This window comes from Diabrotica virgifera, chromosome 1 (assembly GCF_917563875.1).
Source record: "Diabrotica virgifera virgifera chromosome 1, PGI_DIABVI_V3a".
NCBI classification, from domain to species: Eukaryota; Metazoa; Arthropoda; class Insecta; order Coleoptera; family Chrysomelidae; genus Diabrotica; species Diabrotica virgifera.
Genome location: NC_065443.1, coordinates 213,883,628 through 213,902,505, shown reverse-complemented (window position 1 = coordinate 213,902,505; position 18,878 = coordinate 213,883,628). Strand labels below are relative to the sequence as shown.

The window sequence follows — 18,878 nt, the reverse complement described above, 5'->3', positions numbered from 1 at the left end:
TTTTTGTAAAAATATATAAAAATGACTTTTGTATTATACTATTATTATAGTATTCTAATTTTATACTATTGTATACAAAATATAGATTAAAATAAAAATAATCGTGTATAGTATATAATTCAGTTTTTTACGTTTTAGCCCAATTCAGTTTAACAAAATCAAAAAACCACCATAGTATACAGAAAACTGTAAAAATAGGTAAAAACTAATATCTTCTCCTTATTCTTAAATCTAGACATAGTCAAAGTTTCTTATTTACACTAACATCTACATCATCTGTTTTACTCAAAAATATAATCAATCTTTTGTCATATCCACATTTAAACAACTCTTTTAGGTTAACCAGATTTTTTCGAACTAGACTACTATGCTAACTGCTGTACAGCGCTAAGTTGAGATAAACAACTTAAATAACTAACAGAAAATCTTTAAATATCACAAATATATAGGGAAAAGTGGAATATAACTCTTTTTTAACAGATCTGATTGGCTGATGACCGAAAAATTTAACTTTGAAGGTTCCATAGTAGATTTATGGAGTTTTATGACCTACAGCTAGGTTTTGCTTTCCTTTGGCACGTTTCCCATTCCCATAGACCAATTTGTATACGTTTGTGTTTGTACTAATAAAAATAGTATTAGGCCATCCACCTTGTTAGCTTGGTTTGGTACCATCTGACGTTTATCTGTTGCCAAAGGTAAAACCCTAATTAAAAGTAGCAAAATTTCAGGCCTTAACACACGTTATCAAACGTCATTCTTCCATGCGTTCTATTGATTAAAGCAATAATTTTTTTAATGTCAACACATATTATTTGTTTTATTTACAGCTCGTATCCCTCTCATATAATATATTTTAAAATCTTTTCTTCGAGACCGATTATTATTTATTTTCACATAATACGGCTACAAACTTAACTCTATGGTTTCAGAATACTGCCAAAAAGAGTTATACCAAAAAAATACTTAATCTACAATGCGATACAATGTGGGATGATGAGCTGGTGTAATTCAGAAAAATATTTCAACTTTCAGATATATTTATTAATCTAACGCACAGATCCTCACATGTTGCGATATAATACAATTCATTAGTAATGTAATTCATCACCTCGCAACATATTTTCTGAACCATAAAACTCAAATTAATAAATTTCTGGGTCTGGATCTAAGCCGCCTACTATTCATAGCTTTTCTGTAACACAAATAATATTAAAATGGCGGGGACGATATTTTAAAAACTAATTTTAAATCGGGTCATATGTCAAGCAATACCTCATTTGAAAGCTTTAGTGATATCTAAAATTAGTAAATTAATATATTTTGGGTGACAAATAAGGTACTTGTTCTTAGTTTTATGTGATTCAGTGATGTTATCATTAAAAATGGATGGGAGACATAAATCGCATTCATTTTAAATGGGATCAGAAATGTTTAAGCTGGTATTTATCACTATATTAGCATTTTTTTTACATAACAATGTCGTTTACTCTTAATTTCTGTCTCGATCATCACATCAAGCAACAAAGGACATTGTTTAAATTTGTAGAATTGTTAACATTTGGCTTGTTGTGCTACAGTTAAAAATACGTTAGGTAAATAGGGAACTTGCATAAAATTTTTAATTCAAAAAAATGCTATAAATCATAACAGAACATAATTGAAATCATATATGAAAGAAAAAAAAGTTTTTTTGTTTTTCGTTTGGCCCCTAAAGACGATTAAAAATTCAAATTAGAGCAGCCAGACCAAAATGCGCCCTAATTACTTGAAATAAGCGTTTAAATACCGAAAATCCTTGCCATATACAATTTAAAATTAGTTTACAAAATTACGACCCTCCGCCAATTTTACTGATGATGTTACAAGAACTTCATCAAAATTATCAACAACGTCCTTAGCCCAGTTACCCAGAAGTTTATTAAAAATATGTTTTGTGAATGGGATCGGATGAGAGACCCAACATTGGTACAAAAAGTAATGTAATTTATTGAAAATAAATAAATGAGAATAAATTCATAGAAAGTTCCTTTGAGTAATTTTAAATTATTAGGTACACGAAAAATTTGAGAAAATTGATTTCTTCGGAAAACATTAATTGTAAAAATAAAGATAAAAAAAAATAGCAAATTACATTACTTTTTTTAGACACTGTACATATTTTTGATTTTTTTAGATTAATAAATATCACGTTTTGTAACATGAAACCCACATCAGAAGAAAATTAAACCCATATTCGTAAAATATAACAAGTCCAATAAACATAGAAAAACTAAGTGCTTAGGTACCCAGTATTTAAACTATTGGGAACACGACTTAATTTCTACTAAGGGCTAAGATTCATAGTAATTTATCCGACTAAATAATGTTTTAATATAAATATGTTTAACACGTCTTATAAGAAGAACAAAAACATTTGTAGAAGGCGGTAATCAGAAGATCTGTCTGCGGTTACAAACATTAGTAGTCAAGTTATACGAGTATGTATATTCTTTATTTTCCTATCAAAACCGTTGCACGTCATCAATGAAATTTTAATGTCGACATAGTATAACGTAACACATTATTTACGACGTAGACATTTAAAAACATATAACATAGGGTGTCAATTTAAAAAGTTGCCACCCCCTATAATTTGGTCCCTATAGAAAATCTAAAAATATACAAAAACACGCCAAATTTATTTGTGAGGGGGACATTTTTTAGACCAGTTTTCAACTTAGTTACACTAACCCTCTAGCGGGGGCGGACACAACCCCCAAAATCTTTAATGGAAAGGAGGGTTGAGTGATACCTCATTTTAAAGGTCGTTCGATTACCTTTTCAAAAATACCACATACATTATATTTCTTTTCACTAATTTTACTTTTTTTTTTAATTAATTTTAATAATTAAATATCGAGTTCAGAACTCCAAACATTTTTTTGGAGTATTGAACTCCAAATTGATTTTTTTTTGGGGTGTTGAAGTATTTAGAGTATTTTTTGAAGTATTTTTGGAAAAATCAAGTAAAATCATAAAGATATTAAGTATAGAGTTCAGAACTCCAAAATTTTTTAGAGTATTGAGTCCAAGATTTTTCCAAAAGTACTGAAAAGAAATATAAGGCATGTGGTATTTTTGAAAAGGTAATTTAATGACCTTCAAAATGAGGTATCACTCAACCCCCTTTTCCATTAAAGATTTTGGGGGTTGTGTCCGCCCCCGCTATAGGGTTGATGTATTAGTTGAAAACTGGTCTACTTTTGCATATTTTTAGATTTTCTATAGGGACCAAATGATAGGGGGTGGCAACTTTTCAAATTGACACACTGTATACAGAGTTGGCAGTCCCAGATATAAACGTCCAGCAGATACACCTTGCAATACAGCAAATGTTGTGAACTACTCTATAATATCTATAATAAACCATAGTTCATACGACTGAGTGTAGATGCGACACGCGCGGTGTTAATACCATTTATCCACTTTGAAATCATGTATTATTACTACAAAAAATTGAAGTAAGAGCCAATAATGTAATATGGTTGAATTTGTGATTTACATTAGTATACCTTTCGTTGTTATGGAAATGAGAAAAAGACAAATTAATTTGCAATCTGTCACGTAAGATTAATTGTTATTACTGGTTGTATATTGCTTAAAAATGAGTTCTAACATTGATTACTTAAATAGTAAAACACAATCGCGGTTGCAATACCGCAAAAATCGGAAGATGCTTATATAAAAAGAATGAAACTTCATTAAATGGATGGAAGAACAAAAGGTAACAGACACAGATGAACAAGTTGTGCTTGCTTACCTTCAGAAAATGTCGGAACAATAGGGCTTTTCATTCAAAGTCATTTGTTTCGAGCTTCTGTCATGTGTCACATAATATTAATAAATATGTACGTCATACGTTAATATTATGTGACACATGACAGAAGCTCGAAACAAATGACAATCGATGAAAAGCCCTATACAAGCCGTCGACTATGTGTACAAGCTTTCCATTCGAAATTGCAAAGTATGTTGAGGATAAACAAAGGGGTTGATTAAAAATCATTTGTGAAAGTGAATGCATTCATGAAGGCAATTAGCAAGAATGATATCCCATGCAAAATGCACGTTATCTAAAATTTGACAATCATGAGAAATACACGAGACATGCGTTTCGACATACGTCCGCTACAATTATGGCGAATAGTGGCATGCCAATAGGGCTTTTCATTCACAGTCATTTGTTTCGAGCTTCTGTCATATCTCGTATAACCCGTGTATATTAATATTATACACAGATTCTACAACATATGACAAAAGCTCGAAACAAATGACAATCGATGAAAAGCCTTATAGATAAAATCCAATGACAAATAAGATGGAAATCGGTAGCTGTGAACTTGTTACGTTGAAGAGATTATTACCAATAAGAAGAAAGTTTCAAGCATTATTGAGAGTGCCATTAAAGGAAGTAAAACCTCATTGGCTTCCGTGAATGTCAGTAGTATTAATTTGAGCAGCATTTCCTATGATTTAAAAAACGGAAGTATACATATTTCAAACAATACTATCTGTACTTTTCATATTCATTTAAAAGATTATGATTTTCAAATATTTGAATAAAGCTTTTGAAACATTTGTTAGCAATATTTTATTCATATTTTATTTATTTGACGTTACAAGGTATGCACTCCTGACTGGTCAGATCAATATTTAAAACTGTTGATGTTGCCATGGTAACTTTAAAACACGCGCGTTTTTGAATGTTGACTTCACAATACTGTGCACAGTATTTACAGTACTGTGCAAAAATGACAACGTCATAGATTGCGTGCAACGAATTTAGTGGGAAAAATATTAATTGACTCTTAGTCTTAAAGAAAACTAGACTGTACACCGTAGTAAAGTGACGTGTGCCCAGCTTTCACGTGATTTTGTATTGTGTCCACTTTTTAGTAAAACAAAATTTATTAAAAAAAAAAAATAAAAAAGATATCACAAGGAAAAAAAAATCCTGTACTGGCTGTATATAAAAAAAACTGTATACCATAAATCACAAAAAATAAAAACCTTATTTTGTAAAAGGTATATGTATTTAAAATCCCTAAAAAGAGCTGTATCACAAAACGTTTTCGGAATCAATATTCCATCATCAGTGTTATCACAGGTTTACATGCTTTAAGTCACCAAAATGTACGGGTAAAAACCCTTAAATTGATTTTAAACAGTTGGGCTTACAATATATTATCTGATTTTGAAACATGTTTAAAATATTTCCAGATTAACCCCTGGCATCAAATGACATCAACCATATTGGTTGGAAAAGCGAAGGTATAACCTTCCCAAAGTTCTACACAAATAATAGGGTATGCAGACGACCTAGGGTTGATAGCCCGTGACAAGAGAAGTCTAGAAGATGCACTGCTAACATTGACAAGAGAGGCAAAAATCAGGGGGTTAATAATAAATCAGAAAAAAACAAAATACTTAATAAGTACGAGAAATCAAGACCAAGTAAATAGAATAAAAGAGATAAGAATAAGTGATAATGTATTCCAAAGGGTTGACTGCTTTAAATACTTAGGAGTGATAGTAGATGGTCAAAACAGAAGAAGCATAGAGATAAATGAAAGAGTTAAAGCAGGGAATAGGGCATTCTGGAAATACCACAAGTTACTTAAAGATAAAAACCTAAGCAAGAAAACAAAGACAAAGATATATAGAGCGGCAATTAGACCAGTCATCACTTATGGAGCAGAAGCAATGTGCCTTACAAAAAAAGATGAAGAAAAACTGAGAATAATAGAAAGAAAAATTATTAGAAGAACACATGGCCCAATCAAAACATATCAAGGAGAAATACGAATTCTGATGAATCACGAAATAAGAAATCTAATGGAAGGAGAAGATATAGTGAGATTCATTAAAGCACAAAGGCTAAAATGGTTTGGCCACATCCAACGAAGAGAAGCAGATGCACTAATTAGGCAGATAACAAATTGGACGCCAGTAATAAACAGACCTAGAGGAAGACCGAAAATAAGATGGGAAGACCAACTGCGAGAGGATATATCCAATATGGAAATTACAGGCTGGAGAGAAAAAATACAGAATAGGAAAGAATGGAAACAGATTACAGAAAAAGCAAAAAAAAACACGAAAATCTATAAAGGATAATGAAGAGGAATTATGCGGACCAATCCACCGCATGAAATGGATTAAAAGAGCTCATGAACCTGAGCGACCTATACTCTATACTAGAGTGACCGGTCTATATATATGTATTTAAAATCCCTAAAAAGAGCTGTATCACAAAACGTTTTCGGAATCAATATTCCATCATCAGTGTTATCACAGGTTTACATGCTTTAAGCCACCAACATGTACGGGTAAAAACCCTTAAATTGATTTTAAACAGTTGGGCTTACAATATATTATCTGATTTTGAAACATGTTTAAAATATTTCCAGATTAACCCCTGGCATCAAATGACATCAACCATATTGGTTGGAAAAGCGAAGGTATAACCTTACATAGCAGAGTTTAGGTGACAACTAAAGTTGTCACTAAACTAGAGTTGTCACCTAAACTCTGCCATGTAAGGTTATACCTTCACTTTCCCAACCAATATGGTTGATGTCATGTGATGCCAGGGGTTAATCTGGAAATATTTTAAACATCTTTCAAAATCAGATAATATAATGTAACCCCAACTGTTTAAAATCAATTTAAGGGTTTTTACCCGTACATTTTGGTGGCTTAAAGTATGTAAACCTGTGATAACACTGATGATGGAATATTGATTCCGAAAACGTTTTGTTGTGATACAGCCCTTTTTAGGGATTTCAAATACATATACCTTTTACAAAATAAGGTTTTTAAAATAAAAAAGCTTTTGAATTTTTTTTTGTATAACTTACCGTTTGTTAGACAATGGGTCTATTGAATAAAAAGAAGTATTTGCTTTTACTTACAATTATTTAAGTATTTACTTAATAGTAATTGAATAAAGCATTAAAGAAATGACTTTGTTCAATTAGTATTAAGTAAATACTTAAATAATTGTAAGTAAAAGCAAAGACTTCTTTTTATTCAATAGACCCAATATCTCAGCAAAATAAAACAGAATTTCTTATTTTAGGTTTATAAAAAACGAATATAACAGTGTAAAAAATATAAAATACTGCAAAAACAAAAAGAAAAATAAATAAAAATATTTGAATGTTGAACGAGAAAAAGTAATACGTATTGTCTACGTAGAGCTTGACTGCTTAAAAATACTGTCTTAAATAAAAAGAAGAAAACACTACTACTATGATACCTAGCCCTGTAAATACACCCCTTTCTGGGGGAAAACAGTTGTATTTTACACGCTAAAAACATCTCAAAACATATTTCCATACGTACGAATCTCAAAACTACATAAAGACAGAGAAAATAAAATGTGTAAAATATCAACTAAATCATACTTTGCAAGTACGGAAAAATGGTTCTCTTTCTTACAATAAGTGTCTTCTACCCTTAAGTCTAGAAACTAAATTGCAAATTTTGAGAGCCGGACCTAATTTCAGGCCCATGTATTTCATCATCATGTCCGAGTTTAGGAGCAAGAAGGCCTTGCCGTCGATTTCCTAGAAAAAAATAATTACAAATTTTTATTATATATTCTTTGTATCAGTTTATTTTATAAAGTTTAACAACCACAAAATTTAGGAAATTTTATATTTTGTAACAAATCAGTCCCTTGTGCGGCGCAAGGGATGTTGGAATTTGGAGATCGACAACCAACCAGCACATATGGCATCTCAAAGCCCTGTGCATGGTCAAGTGACCTATTTAGTGTGTGTGAGGCCTGACCGTTGTGTTTATATTTTAATGTTTGCAGATACAAAAGACAGTATTAGTATTTTAGCTTTTAGTTAGTTAAGGTTCGACCTTTGTAAAAGAAACATGAAATACACAGCATTATCCAATCGTCGTATTTTTTTCTTATAAAATAAATTTAATTAATTAATTTATTTATTAATTTAATATTTAAATATTTATTTATTAATTTATTAGTAACTCGTATTATATTTGGCTACCATCGTATGTTATAATTTTTTATTTATTTCTTCAGCTTATTCTTGATTTATGTTAATTAAATTAAATGGATTATACTCAGAAGCTAGACCGAGCTTGTAAAAAGAATAAACAAATTCGTAAAACCTTAAACTATAAAATTCTCAGAATAGTGCGGCAGATTCGTGTAAATATTATAATAATTGTGCATTTAATGATAGAAGCATATAATCAATTATTTTCAATGGGAAATAAGCATTATTTCAATTATAATTTTATAATTAAGAAATAAGTATTATTTTGTATTTTGACAACGACACCCGACTTGGGCGTCGAACCGTTAATAAAATCATTTTTTTGGTAAAATTGTGGCTTATTTCTCATTGAAAATAGTTGATTATAAAAATGCCACAAGAAAATAGCTTCAGAACAACATTAAGAAGCATACAATTTGGACCACATATAATACACATATAAAGGTTCAAAATTAGATATGAGGCCATCTCAGATTTTGCCTTTTACAAAAATGGCGGGCATTCAAAATGGCGACTATACAGATGTGACTAATAGTACGATAACTTTTGAACGAGACGTCAGATTTCAACCAAATTTGGTATATATATATAGGTTCTTTTTTTGATGTTTAAGATCAAGGTCTTGAACAGGAAGAATCGGTTTACCAGAAGTTGTGTTTTTCCTGGTTTTTATGTAAAAATATGTTTTTTTTTCAATTCTTTCACCGTGTATATATTAATTTTTCAAAAAGGTAATATCGGCGTTGAAAAGAGCATAAAAATATTTTTTAGGAAATATTTTGAAATTTTCAGTTATGTTAATTACCATGTAATAAATGCATAAATTATCTTCACATGTACCTATAATATATTGTATGTGCGGTACATTCGTGCAAATATTATAAGAATTATTGTGCATTTTATGGTAGAAGCATATAATTTGGACCACATATACTACACATGCAAAGGTTCAAATTTAGATATGAGGCCATCTCAGATTTTGCCTTTTACAAAAAAGGTCTGCATTCAAAATGGCGACTATACATATGTGACTAATATCACGATAACTTTTGAACGAGAAGTTCGATTTCAACCAAATTTGGTATAGAGGTTCTTTTTTTGATATGTAAGATGCTCTTGAACCAGAAGAATCGGTTTACCAAAAATTCTGTTCTTCCTTTTTTTTTGTAAAAATGTTGTTTATTTTTTCAATTCTTTCACCCTGTATACCTATATCAATTTTTCAAAAAGGTAATACCGGCGTTGAAAAGAGCGTAAAAATATTTTTAAGGACATATTTTGAACTCTTTAGTTATATTAATTGCCATTTAAAAAATGCATAACGTATCTTCACATGCTGGTACCTATGTGCGGCAGATTTGTGCAAATAATAATATAAGAATTATTGTGCATTCAATGGTAGAAGCATATAATTTGGACCACACATACTACACATACAAAGATTCAAATTTAGATATGAGGCCATTTCAGATTTTGTCTTTTACAAAAATGGCGGGCATTCAAAATGAATCTGCCGCCCATAGGTACATGTAAACATACGTCATGCATTTATTAAATGGTAATTAACATAGTTAAAAAGTTCAATATTTCCTAAAAAATATGTTTACACTCTTTTCAATGGCGGTATTACCTTTTTGAAAAATTTATATATACAGGGTGAAAGAATTGAAAAAGAAATAACATAATTTTTACATAAAAAACAGTAAAAACATAACTTCTGGTAAACCGATTCTTCCTGTTCAGGGCCTCGATCTTATTCATCAAAAGAAGAACCTACATACCAAATTTGGTTGAAATCTGAGGTCTCGTTCAAAAGTTATCGTGCTATTAGTCACATATGTATAGTCGCCATTTTGAATGCCCGCCATTTTTGTAAAAGACAAAATCTGAGATGGCCCCATATTTAAATTTGAACCTTATCTGCTCGAAATTATATACTTCTATCATTAAATGCACAATTGTTTCACATATCGGCTGCACTAGAAGTTGGTATTTACGAATCAACAAATCTTGGCGGAAATGATGGTTGTAAGAAATGTAGTGAATTTTTGTAGTGTTCTAAAGTGTTTTGGAAATATATTATTGTTACGCTAGCTTCCTTACATTAAAGTGTATTTCTTGATAACCACCGAGAAATATTAAGTGCCTTTTCAGCTTGTTACATTGCTGGAAACGGAGCAAGCCGAATGTGGCAAGACAATTGAATGTTAGTCGTTCAACTGAGCAGAGAATTTACTAACGGAGACTCGGTACAAGTGCCAAAAGATAACAGTTAGAGAAGATCGCGTTCTCACTATTGCTGCATTGCGAAACCGTGCGTAAACTGCTAGAATGTGTAAGAATTCGCATACCTGCTCACCAGCATGTGAAGAAGTTCGAATGGCTATCAATGAGGAATGAACCACGTTTACTCAAAGGGACATACAAAACGTGATCAGTTTCATGCCAAATCAAATGAGGAGCGCCTTCAAAAACCATGGTGCCAACACATACTATTGAAAAATAATACTTGTCTTTTCTTGACTCTATAATCCAATTCTTGTTATAACTGAAGTGTAACACTATATTCCGATGGGTGAGTTGCCGGAATTTAATTGAAATGAATGTAATAAAAAGAAAGATAAATATTTTACTTATTGTAACGAAAATGTGTTTCGCTTTGGTCTCGGAAGAAAAGGTGGATGTTAGCGACGACCAGACCCGATGCGTTTGGCTGCTGAGTTGTGACTAAAGAAAAAAACCACAAACGATAAATATGTTTGTGTTTCTTTTACTTTGACCAGCTGTCAATAAATGACTAGGTCTGGCGTACACTTTCGCAGTTTTAAGAAAACAATTTCGATGCATTCTTTGTTGACATAATGGTCTGATATGATAACTAACTAGACAAGGCGGAAACGGCGGGTTCGTTGGGAAAAATATTCCCATGAGATATTTTTGCATAATCACATTCGTGAGACATCCCAGAATAAGGTTCAAGAAGTCGCCCACGAGAAAAGTGGGCCAATTTTTTTTTTAACAATTTTTTTTAATCAAATTGCAGAAATCAATATTTTGTCCCGGTCTATTTTTTTTTAGGTTTTTTGGACCATTCTGGACAAAAAAGGTCTCTTATAATTTTTCTCTAAAGTTGATATTTTTCGAGTTATAAGCAACTTAAAATTTAAAAAACGCGAAAATGGCCATTTTTAAGGCTTAATAACTCGGTCAAAAATTATTATTTTAAAAGTCAGATAGTGACTAAATCAAAGTTTAAAGTCGCCGTTACATGATCCTGAAGAAATATGTGTCATTAATTTACTACTAAGCTGTTATTTTTAATTAATAACAATGAGTGGTTGTATCGTATTGACGCTGCTGTAAATGTGAGTGCGAGTAAGATGCACAATTGGACTGCTGGAATAGCTTCTCTCTCGCACTCAGCATTTACAGCCCCGCACACGTGCATGGCGCTTATTATTATTACTTAAAAATAACAGCTTAGTAATAAAATAATGACAAAAATTTCTTCAGGATCTTGTAGGGGGGGCTTCAAACTTTGATTTAGTCATATATTGACTTTCATAATAATAACTTTTAACCGAGTTATTAAGCCTTGAAAATCGCCATTTTTCGTTTTTTTCAATTTTAAATTGCTTATAAGTCGAAAACGATCAACTTTAGAGAAAAATTATAAGAGACCTTTTTTGTCCAGAATGGTCCAAAAAATTAGAAAAAATTGTTCGGGCCAAAAATATTGATTCTTGCAATTTGATTAAAAAAAATTGTTAAAAAAAATTGGCCCACTTTTCACTTGGGCGACTTCTTGAACCTTATTCTGGGATGTCTTGAAGCATTTATTGCTACCCCGTAAGTGTTTTATTTGATGCGCCTATGTATCTTTATAACTCCCTAACGCTTCGACGTGTCGGCGCAGGCCGAACGACCAACGGGACGGTAGAGAAGCGAAACTCGTAATAGTAAAATCAGTTGGTTAAAGAACATCCGCTCTGATACGTGAGCTGCTTGCTATTTGTAGACGAACTCTGGGAAAATAATGGACTGAAATTAAATATATTACATACCACCAGTAAACTAAACATCAGGAAACTCAACAGACAATCTCCAAAGTAACAAAAAAACAAGAATTCAAGAAATTATAACATAAATTATACCACGTGGTCACGTATCAGAGATCCCAGGGTAAGCGAAATCAAATTATTTATCCTTCTGTTCTGATATATGTACATATACATATTGCTACCGTTTCATCGTAACCCAACATTTAATCATGTTTTTATGTCCTGTTAGGAGAGTGCTTTGATATTTTTTTTTATTATTAGTGCGTATAAGGTGTGACATTCATATTGGTTTTTTTTGGGTTTTTATGAATCCATTTGAAAAACTGGTAAGTGTGTAGACCATTCTATAAACGCGCAGCTGCGAAAATGTCAGAAAGTGACATTGATTAGATTGACAAGTTTGACGGGACATAACCTAATGTTTACTTGTTTGGGACAGCAATGCTTTGTTTGGGTCCGGGGAAATGGATGTAATTGCATTATAGAGAGTGGCTAGAGGTCTTAAATGTGTATTTTTAGGTTCGTTTTTACATTCTACATCATATTTCCATTCCACCCATAATTTGGATACTTAGTTGGATTTTTTTTTATGGATAAATATACCTTATATAACTAATTTGGATACTTAGTTGGATTTTTTTATGGATAAATATAATGGATAAATATACTTTATATAACTAATAGTAGGACATCATAAACCATTACCGACCCGTTTCACCAAATACATCCACAGAACCTCTCAACTTCAGACCGCTCCACACAGATGTTATAGTGCCCAGAGATTTCCCAAATCTAGTGGACCTTCCTATGAATATACCCAGGAGTTGTAAAAGATAAGAGTTTTTTTTCTTTATTTCAATTCATACCTATAAATATTTTGGTTTTTACTCTACAGTAATAAATTTGTGTAAACTTTTTATATGCATATAACAGGTACCTATACTACACTATATACATAGGTTTTTTGAAGTAGGATTTTAAATAAAGTTAGGTAATGGTAAATAATAATTAAATATTCAAATAAAATAAATTAATTGATAAGGGAAAGGGGAATTAAGACATATATAAAGATTGTCGATAGGTTTTATATAATATTTCTGGAAAAGTCTTTAACCAAACTCATTTTGTTAGTTTTATATAGCTTCCAGCATCTATGTTTACTTAGGTATAGTACTTAGACATAGATCTGGTATTTCGATTGTTTCGGACACTTAATAGTTCGATTGGTGAGTACGTCACCCTTTAAGTCTCTGCTAGATAAGGTATTAAATTTTTTTTTGTGTAACCATTAGTTGTTCTAGTATTAACTATACCTTATCTAGTCTAGGATCAATTAATATTAGTATACTAACCATAGTATAGGATTTCGCTACGCTTACGGACACTGACCTGGTTTTCGTTATTGATATTTTTATATTGCGCAATAGCGGTGGTAATTTACTTGGCGTAACCCTTTGGGTTCTAGATTGTTATTTTTCTCAACTCCACCACTATTGTTTATCTCACATGTTTTATAAGTATCATGGATACATTGTAAATTGTGAAATATTATAAATATATTTGTTCTTAGTAAGGTTGATTTTTATTTCAGTCTCGTATCACCAGTTGATAATATAGCAGAACAAGGTAAATAGTGAATATTTTTTTTGTATTTCAGGTCATTGCATCACTGTCATTTATTTATTGGTCGTTTATTCTGTTTTTCTTTATTTCAAGAATCTCGAACTTTTCAAATCCTCGGTTCAGAAATCTGAGCTGTTCGTTCGATTTGGCGCCCTTTTTCTTCTTCTTTCCTTGTCGTATCTTCATATTATTCTGTCTCCAGCGTTCTTATCTAGTTGCGTTCCCTTCTCGCATTAACCTGTCTCATTTTCTTCCTTGTTTCTACCCTTTCATTATCCCATATCTCTGTTTGTATATTTTAAAGCCAATATTTAGTGCACTGAAGCTAGCCCGAGTCCTCACTTGAGATATAGTGTCTCTCTGCCTCTTTAATTTGTTCGTCTGAGCTAAGCCACTCTCCATTAGTATCTTAACCCTCTTCTCTTCTATTTTCCCCCTCTTTCATCAGCTCTTTTTCTTCCAAATCCCAATACCCAGAGTATTGGGTTACAGTCTCACGAACGTGATTATGCAAAAAAATCTCATGGGAATATTTTTCCCTTCGAACCCGCCGTTTTCGCCTTGTCTAAATTTATGTGGGTGAGGAAACAGATGTTGACAGAGTAAAGCCATGTCACTCTTACATTTTTGTGTTTAATTTAATGTGAATTTCGAATGACTAAGTTGTTTCGCTTTTGAGAAAAAATATTAAAATTAAAATTAGCGAAAATAGTAATTAAAGCGTATCGCTATACACCCCCTTCCGAGAGACTAAGACGATAGATAATACATAATATATACAAATTATAATGAGAATTGAAAATAGAAAAAAAAAAAAAAATAAAGAACGCAAAGTTTATACGAGGAGGACGAAAAAATCACTTAATACACTGTGAACTAACACTTTCTTGGTAGCTTCCGGTAAATCTTGCTCTTCTGTTGTTTGTTTTGCTGGATACTGTCATTTCTTTTGTTTCGTGATGGGTAGAGTCGTGAAGCTCGTACGCTGGTTTCAATCTGTCTATGGAAATTGTTGATTGTTTTCCATTTACCCGGACGACAAAAGTCTTGTCATCTCGCTTAACAACTGGAAAAGGCCTGTGATATGGGTTTTCTAAGCTGCTTTTGATTGTATCACGGCGGATGAAAACATGAGGGGTGGTTTTCATGTCTTTGAAAATGAAGGTACTTTTGGATCCATGGTGCGACGGTTGCGTAGGACGGAGGTTTTCGAAATGGTTTTGAAGCGTTTTTAAATAAATGTGAGCATTGTCGTCGGTGTTTCTTTGTGACGAAAACAATAGTTCACCTGGCAAACACAATGGTTCTCCGTACACGAGTTCGGCGGCTGAAGTACCTAAATCTTCTCTCCACGCTGCTCGTATGCCCAGTAACACTGAAGGTAGGCTTTCGGTCCATCGGATGTTTTCATGACATCGAATTGCTGCTTTTAACTGTCGATGAAACCTTTCTACCATACCATTTGCTTGCGGATGATAGGCGGTTGTCCTTAAATGGGAAGTTCCAGTTAATTTGCATAATGACTTGAAGAGATGCGATTCGAATTGTCGGCCTTGATCTGTTGTGATGCGCTTGGGAGTGCCGAAACGAGCTATCCAACCAGAAAAAAATGTTCTGGCTACTGTGTCTGCTTCTTGATTAGGCATCGGGGAAGCTTCTGACCAACGTGTGAAACGATCGACGCATGTTAAACAGTATCTGTTTCCTTCTGAAACCGGCATCACTATAATGCCTATGTGGACATGTTCGAATTTTTCAATACATTTATTATTTTCTCAAATTTTTTCTTGTTTTGCATTTGTTATTCATGATAATGTTGGGTGACGTTAAGAAAATAAGAAAAAAAAAACAAACAATTTCTTATGTGGATGGCTTGTTTTCTCTGACGCCCAGCGTATTAGATTCAAATTCAATGGAAAATAGTTCTAAGAAACGATTAATACCGCACACAATACCAATTTTAGCAAATTAAACAAAAATGGCAGAAAAATACCACCATATCTTTTTTACTGGTATCCCCATAAGGGCGAAACCAGACGGATCACTCTGCAGCGCTACTCTGTGGATCCACAAAGCAGCTTCCGATGATTGCCCGTGGGTTCTTATGTGAAGTTGACGTTGCACCCAGACGAGCGACTGTGGCCAGCCACAATCGCCGAGACTCACTGCTAGTGGCGTCCACTAGTGGCAAAACACATTCAGATGGACCACTTTTGTAGCTGCCGCAGATGTTTACGAGAGTTTATAGGGTGAGCACCGTAAATGAATTTCGATTCGGAACGGTTTTTGATTGAAGTGCAAAACAGACCGGCTATATGGGATACAAGAACCCGAGGTCATATTTATAGGGCATTAAAGGGAAAAGCATGGGACGTCATCTTTGAATTATTTGTTCCTGATTTTAAAGAAGGTAGCCCTATCGAAAAGAATAAATCCCGTAATCAATCTTTTCTCTATTTATATTTACATTTTATTATACAGTGGAACCCCGATAAGTCGGCCCCCGATAACCCGGAAGTCCGGCTAACCCGGACCGATTTTTATCAGACAAACGTTACAACAATAAAAATGTATGTACTTTATGCTGAATTTTCCAATTTCTTTTCAACATCTTAAAATATTTTCTTTTATCTTTCCTTATAAACATATTGTTCCAATACTATAATATCTTATATTTTTCAGGCTAATTTTATTTATCATAATAAACTTTCTTCGTAAAAATTTGTCGCTTTAGCGAATTCCTATGTAGTTCATTCGTTTCAATTTTCAATGTCAAACACATTATACAATGAGAGATAATGCGTATTTGTGTAATTTGATACATAATATACCTTAGTAAAAATGTGTTATCGAAACCAACAGGCATCTGTAGTATCCTTTATTTACTTGAAACTGTCTTAGCATTGTTTAGAAAAAACTATTAAAAAATTATTTTTCAAACAATGGTCTTAGTCTTCACTCTTATTAAATAACATAAGTTCGTTCTCGTTGCGAGACGGTATTGTGTGTAGTAAAGTCGCATTGTTCGTTCCGTTCTGTAATCGTTCGTAAATATATTCAGATTTTGTGTTTCCGTGATTTTTTGTCTACGTAATGGCAATAAAACTTAAAATGTTGTTTTTGTTTCAAAATGATAACAAAAGACAGTTTGGACAATCGGTGCAAAGATAAGAAAGCTAAAAATGAGACTCTCGACGACGCTTTGTATGTGTGGAACGCGAACGTGGTTTACAAGTGTCTGTGTGCCAATTATAACGGAGTTTATCTGTAAGCATACCATATTTTAATAATTTTTACCATTTTCTCCGGCTAACCCGAATTTTCGATAACCCGGATCGGCCGCGGTCCCGATTACTCCGAGTTAACGGGGTTCCACTGTACATTAGATGCATTTGAACTGAACAAAATAAATACTCACAATCTTGTTTGTTTATTTATGTTAAATAGTGGGGTCTCATCCTAGGCCAAAAAAGGTTTTATTGTTTGTTGTTGAAAACAAAACTATAAGATATCAGTTAAAATGGGGTTGCAAGCTAACATCTTTAGATATATTCAATGTCGTCATCTCCTTAAGGGCTTCTTTCACTCAGTTGTCAGGTTATATTAAACTATTTTACGCCTGTAGGATACCAGATGTACTGGGTGATTTTTATGTGTATTTTTCTGCGATATAGCTGTTTTTATCTGATTCTTCTTAATTCCATTTATGGAGTTTATTGGTATTTTTTCAAAAGCGTTGAAATTTTATAAAATATTTAAAACTATGGACACTGACACAAACACTGACTTTGACGAACACACTTTAAAAAAATATATTAGCCGGCAAGTTTTTAATCATTTGAACAAACTTACTGTTTTTTCTCACCCATTACATTAAACGCCGCACCCTTCCAAACGATCCACTTCGCAGAGTAGTCGACGGCGCTAGAAAATCGCCTGTTTCAGCCACTCTGTGGATCCACAGAGTAGCACTGCAGAGTGACCCGTCTGGTTTCGCCCTAATATAAACATATTTTTCCGGGTGCCATTACTCAAACGAAAATAGTAATACAAATATTCATCGTATACACAGAAAAGCTTACAGAAACCAAAGGAAAACATGTCATGCATATTAAATGATTACTTTCCTAGAGTCTTGGAGCATTATACTTTCAAAGGAGTAAGAGAGCTCATATATCTAGGCTTACAAATCAACCGAGTAATACAGTAAGTGCGCAAATTAACAGACGTGTATCTCTAGCAAATAGATCACATTATGGATTAAAGAAACTTTTAACATCAAACATAGTAACAAAAAGAACGAAAATATTGATAGACAGAACTCTTATCAAGCCCGTCCTCATTTAAACGGCAGAAACGTGGACGATGACAAAAGGCGATGAAAAACGTTTAGGCTGTTTTTAACGTAAAACGCTCAGACATATTTATAAAGGCGTACAAGAAAATCGATGATGGCGTAGGCGCTATAATTTTGAGCGTTACCTCCTCTATAGTGAACCTAGTACTGGTAACTCGCATCAAACTAAACGGGTTGCGGTGGCTAGGCCACTTAGAGAAAATGAACGAGTTGGAGGCGTCGAAACACATTTATGACCAAGGACCGGATGGAGTGAGGAGAAGAGGTAGGCCCAGAGCACAATTTAGGTGGAAAGCGCCTTACGAGTGTTAAAGGGCACGAAATTGGAAAACCAATGCGAAGGACAAGGGAGCATCCATAAACTACGTCGTTGAAAAGGGGGAGGGGGGACTTTGCTTATTACGACGGTATACGACAGGGGTGAGGGGGCCATAAGTGCACATCCGACATCGTTTGAAGTTCACGAATATAAAAAATATACCCTATTTTAGAATTAAAAAGAATTTGTATTTGTATATTACTTTTATCGCATACTTTTCATTTCGTTTTTATCACTCACAGCCTTAATAATATTGCTAGCAGTTTTATACAGAATAACAAACAATAAAACATTGTCCTATGTCTTTAAACAAACGCTTCTGTTCAGAACAACGTCTGGAAGCAATAAATATTAAACTGTTCACTTATTTACTGAATACTCTGTGTGAAAAAATTCTAAAATAATGAATAGAATTAAATATTCTATTCTATTTAGTTAGT

The 18,878-nt window shown here is 32.9% G+C and overlaps 1 protein-coding gene across 2 annotated transcripts in view; it reads right to left on the bottom strand.

Annotated features, from left to right (window-relative positions):
• Positions 1 to 362: 362 nt before the first annotated feature.
• The window catches only part of LOC114325769 (polycomb protein Scm), a 138,198-nt gene continuing 119,682 nt past the window's right edge, over positions 363 to 18,878 (bottom strand). The window contains exon 6 of one of the 2 annotated variants that reach the window (XM_028273899.2): positions 363 to 7,613. In XM_028273899.2, the coding sequence (XP_028129700.1) occupies positions 7,482 to 7,613 (132 nt within the window). In that variant the 3' untranslated portion in view covers positions 363 to 7,481. The remainder of the gene's footprint in view (positions 7,614 to 18,878) is intronic. The other variant, XR_003651729.2, reaches the window with a different exon arrangement.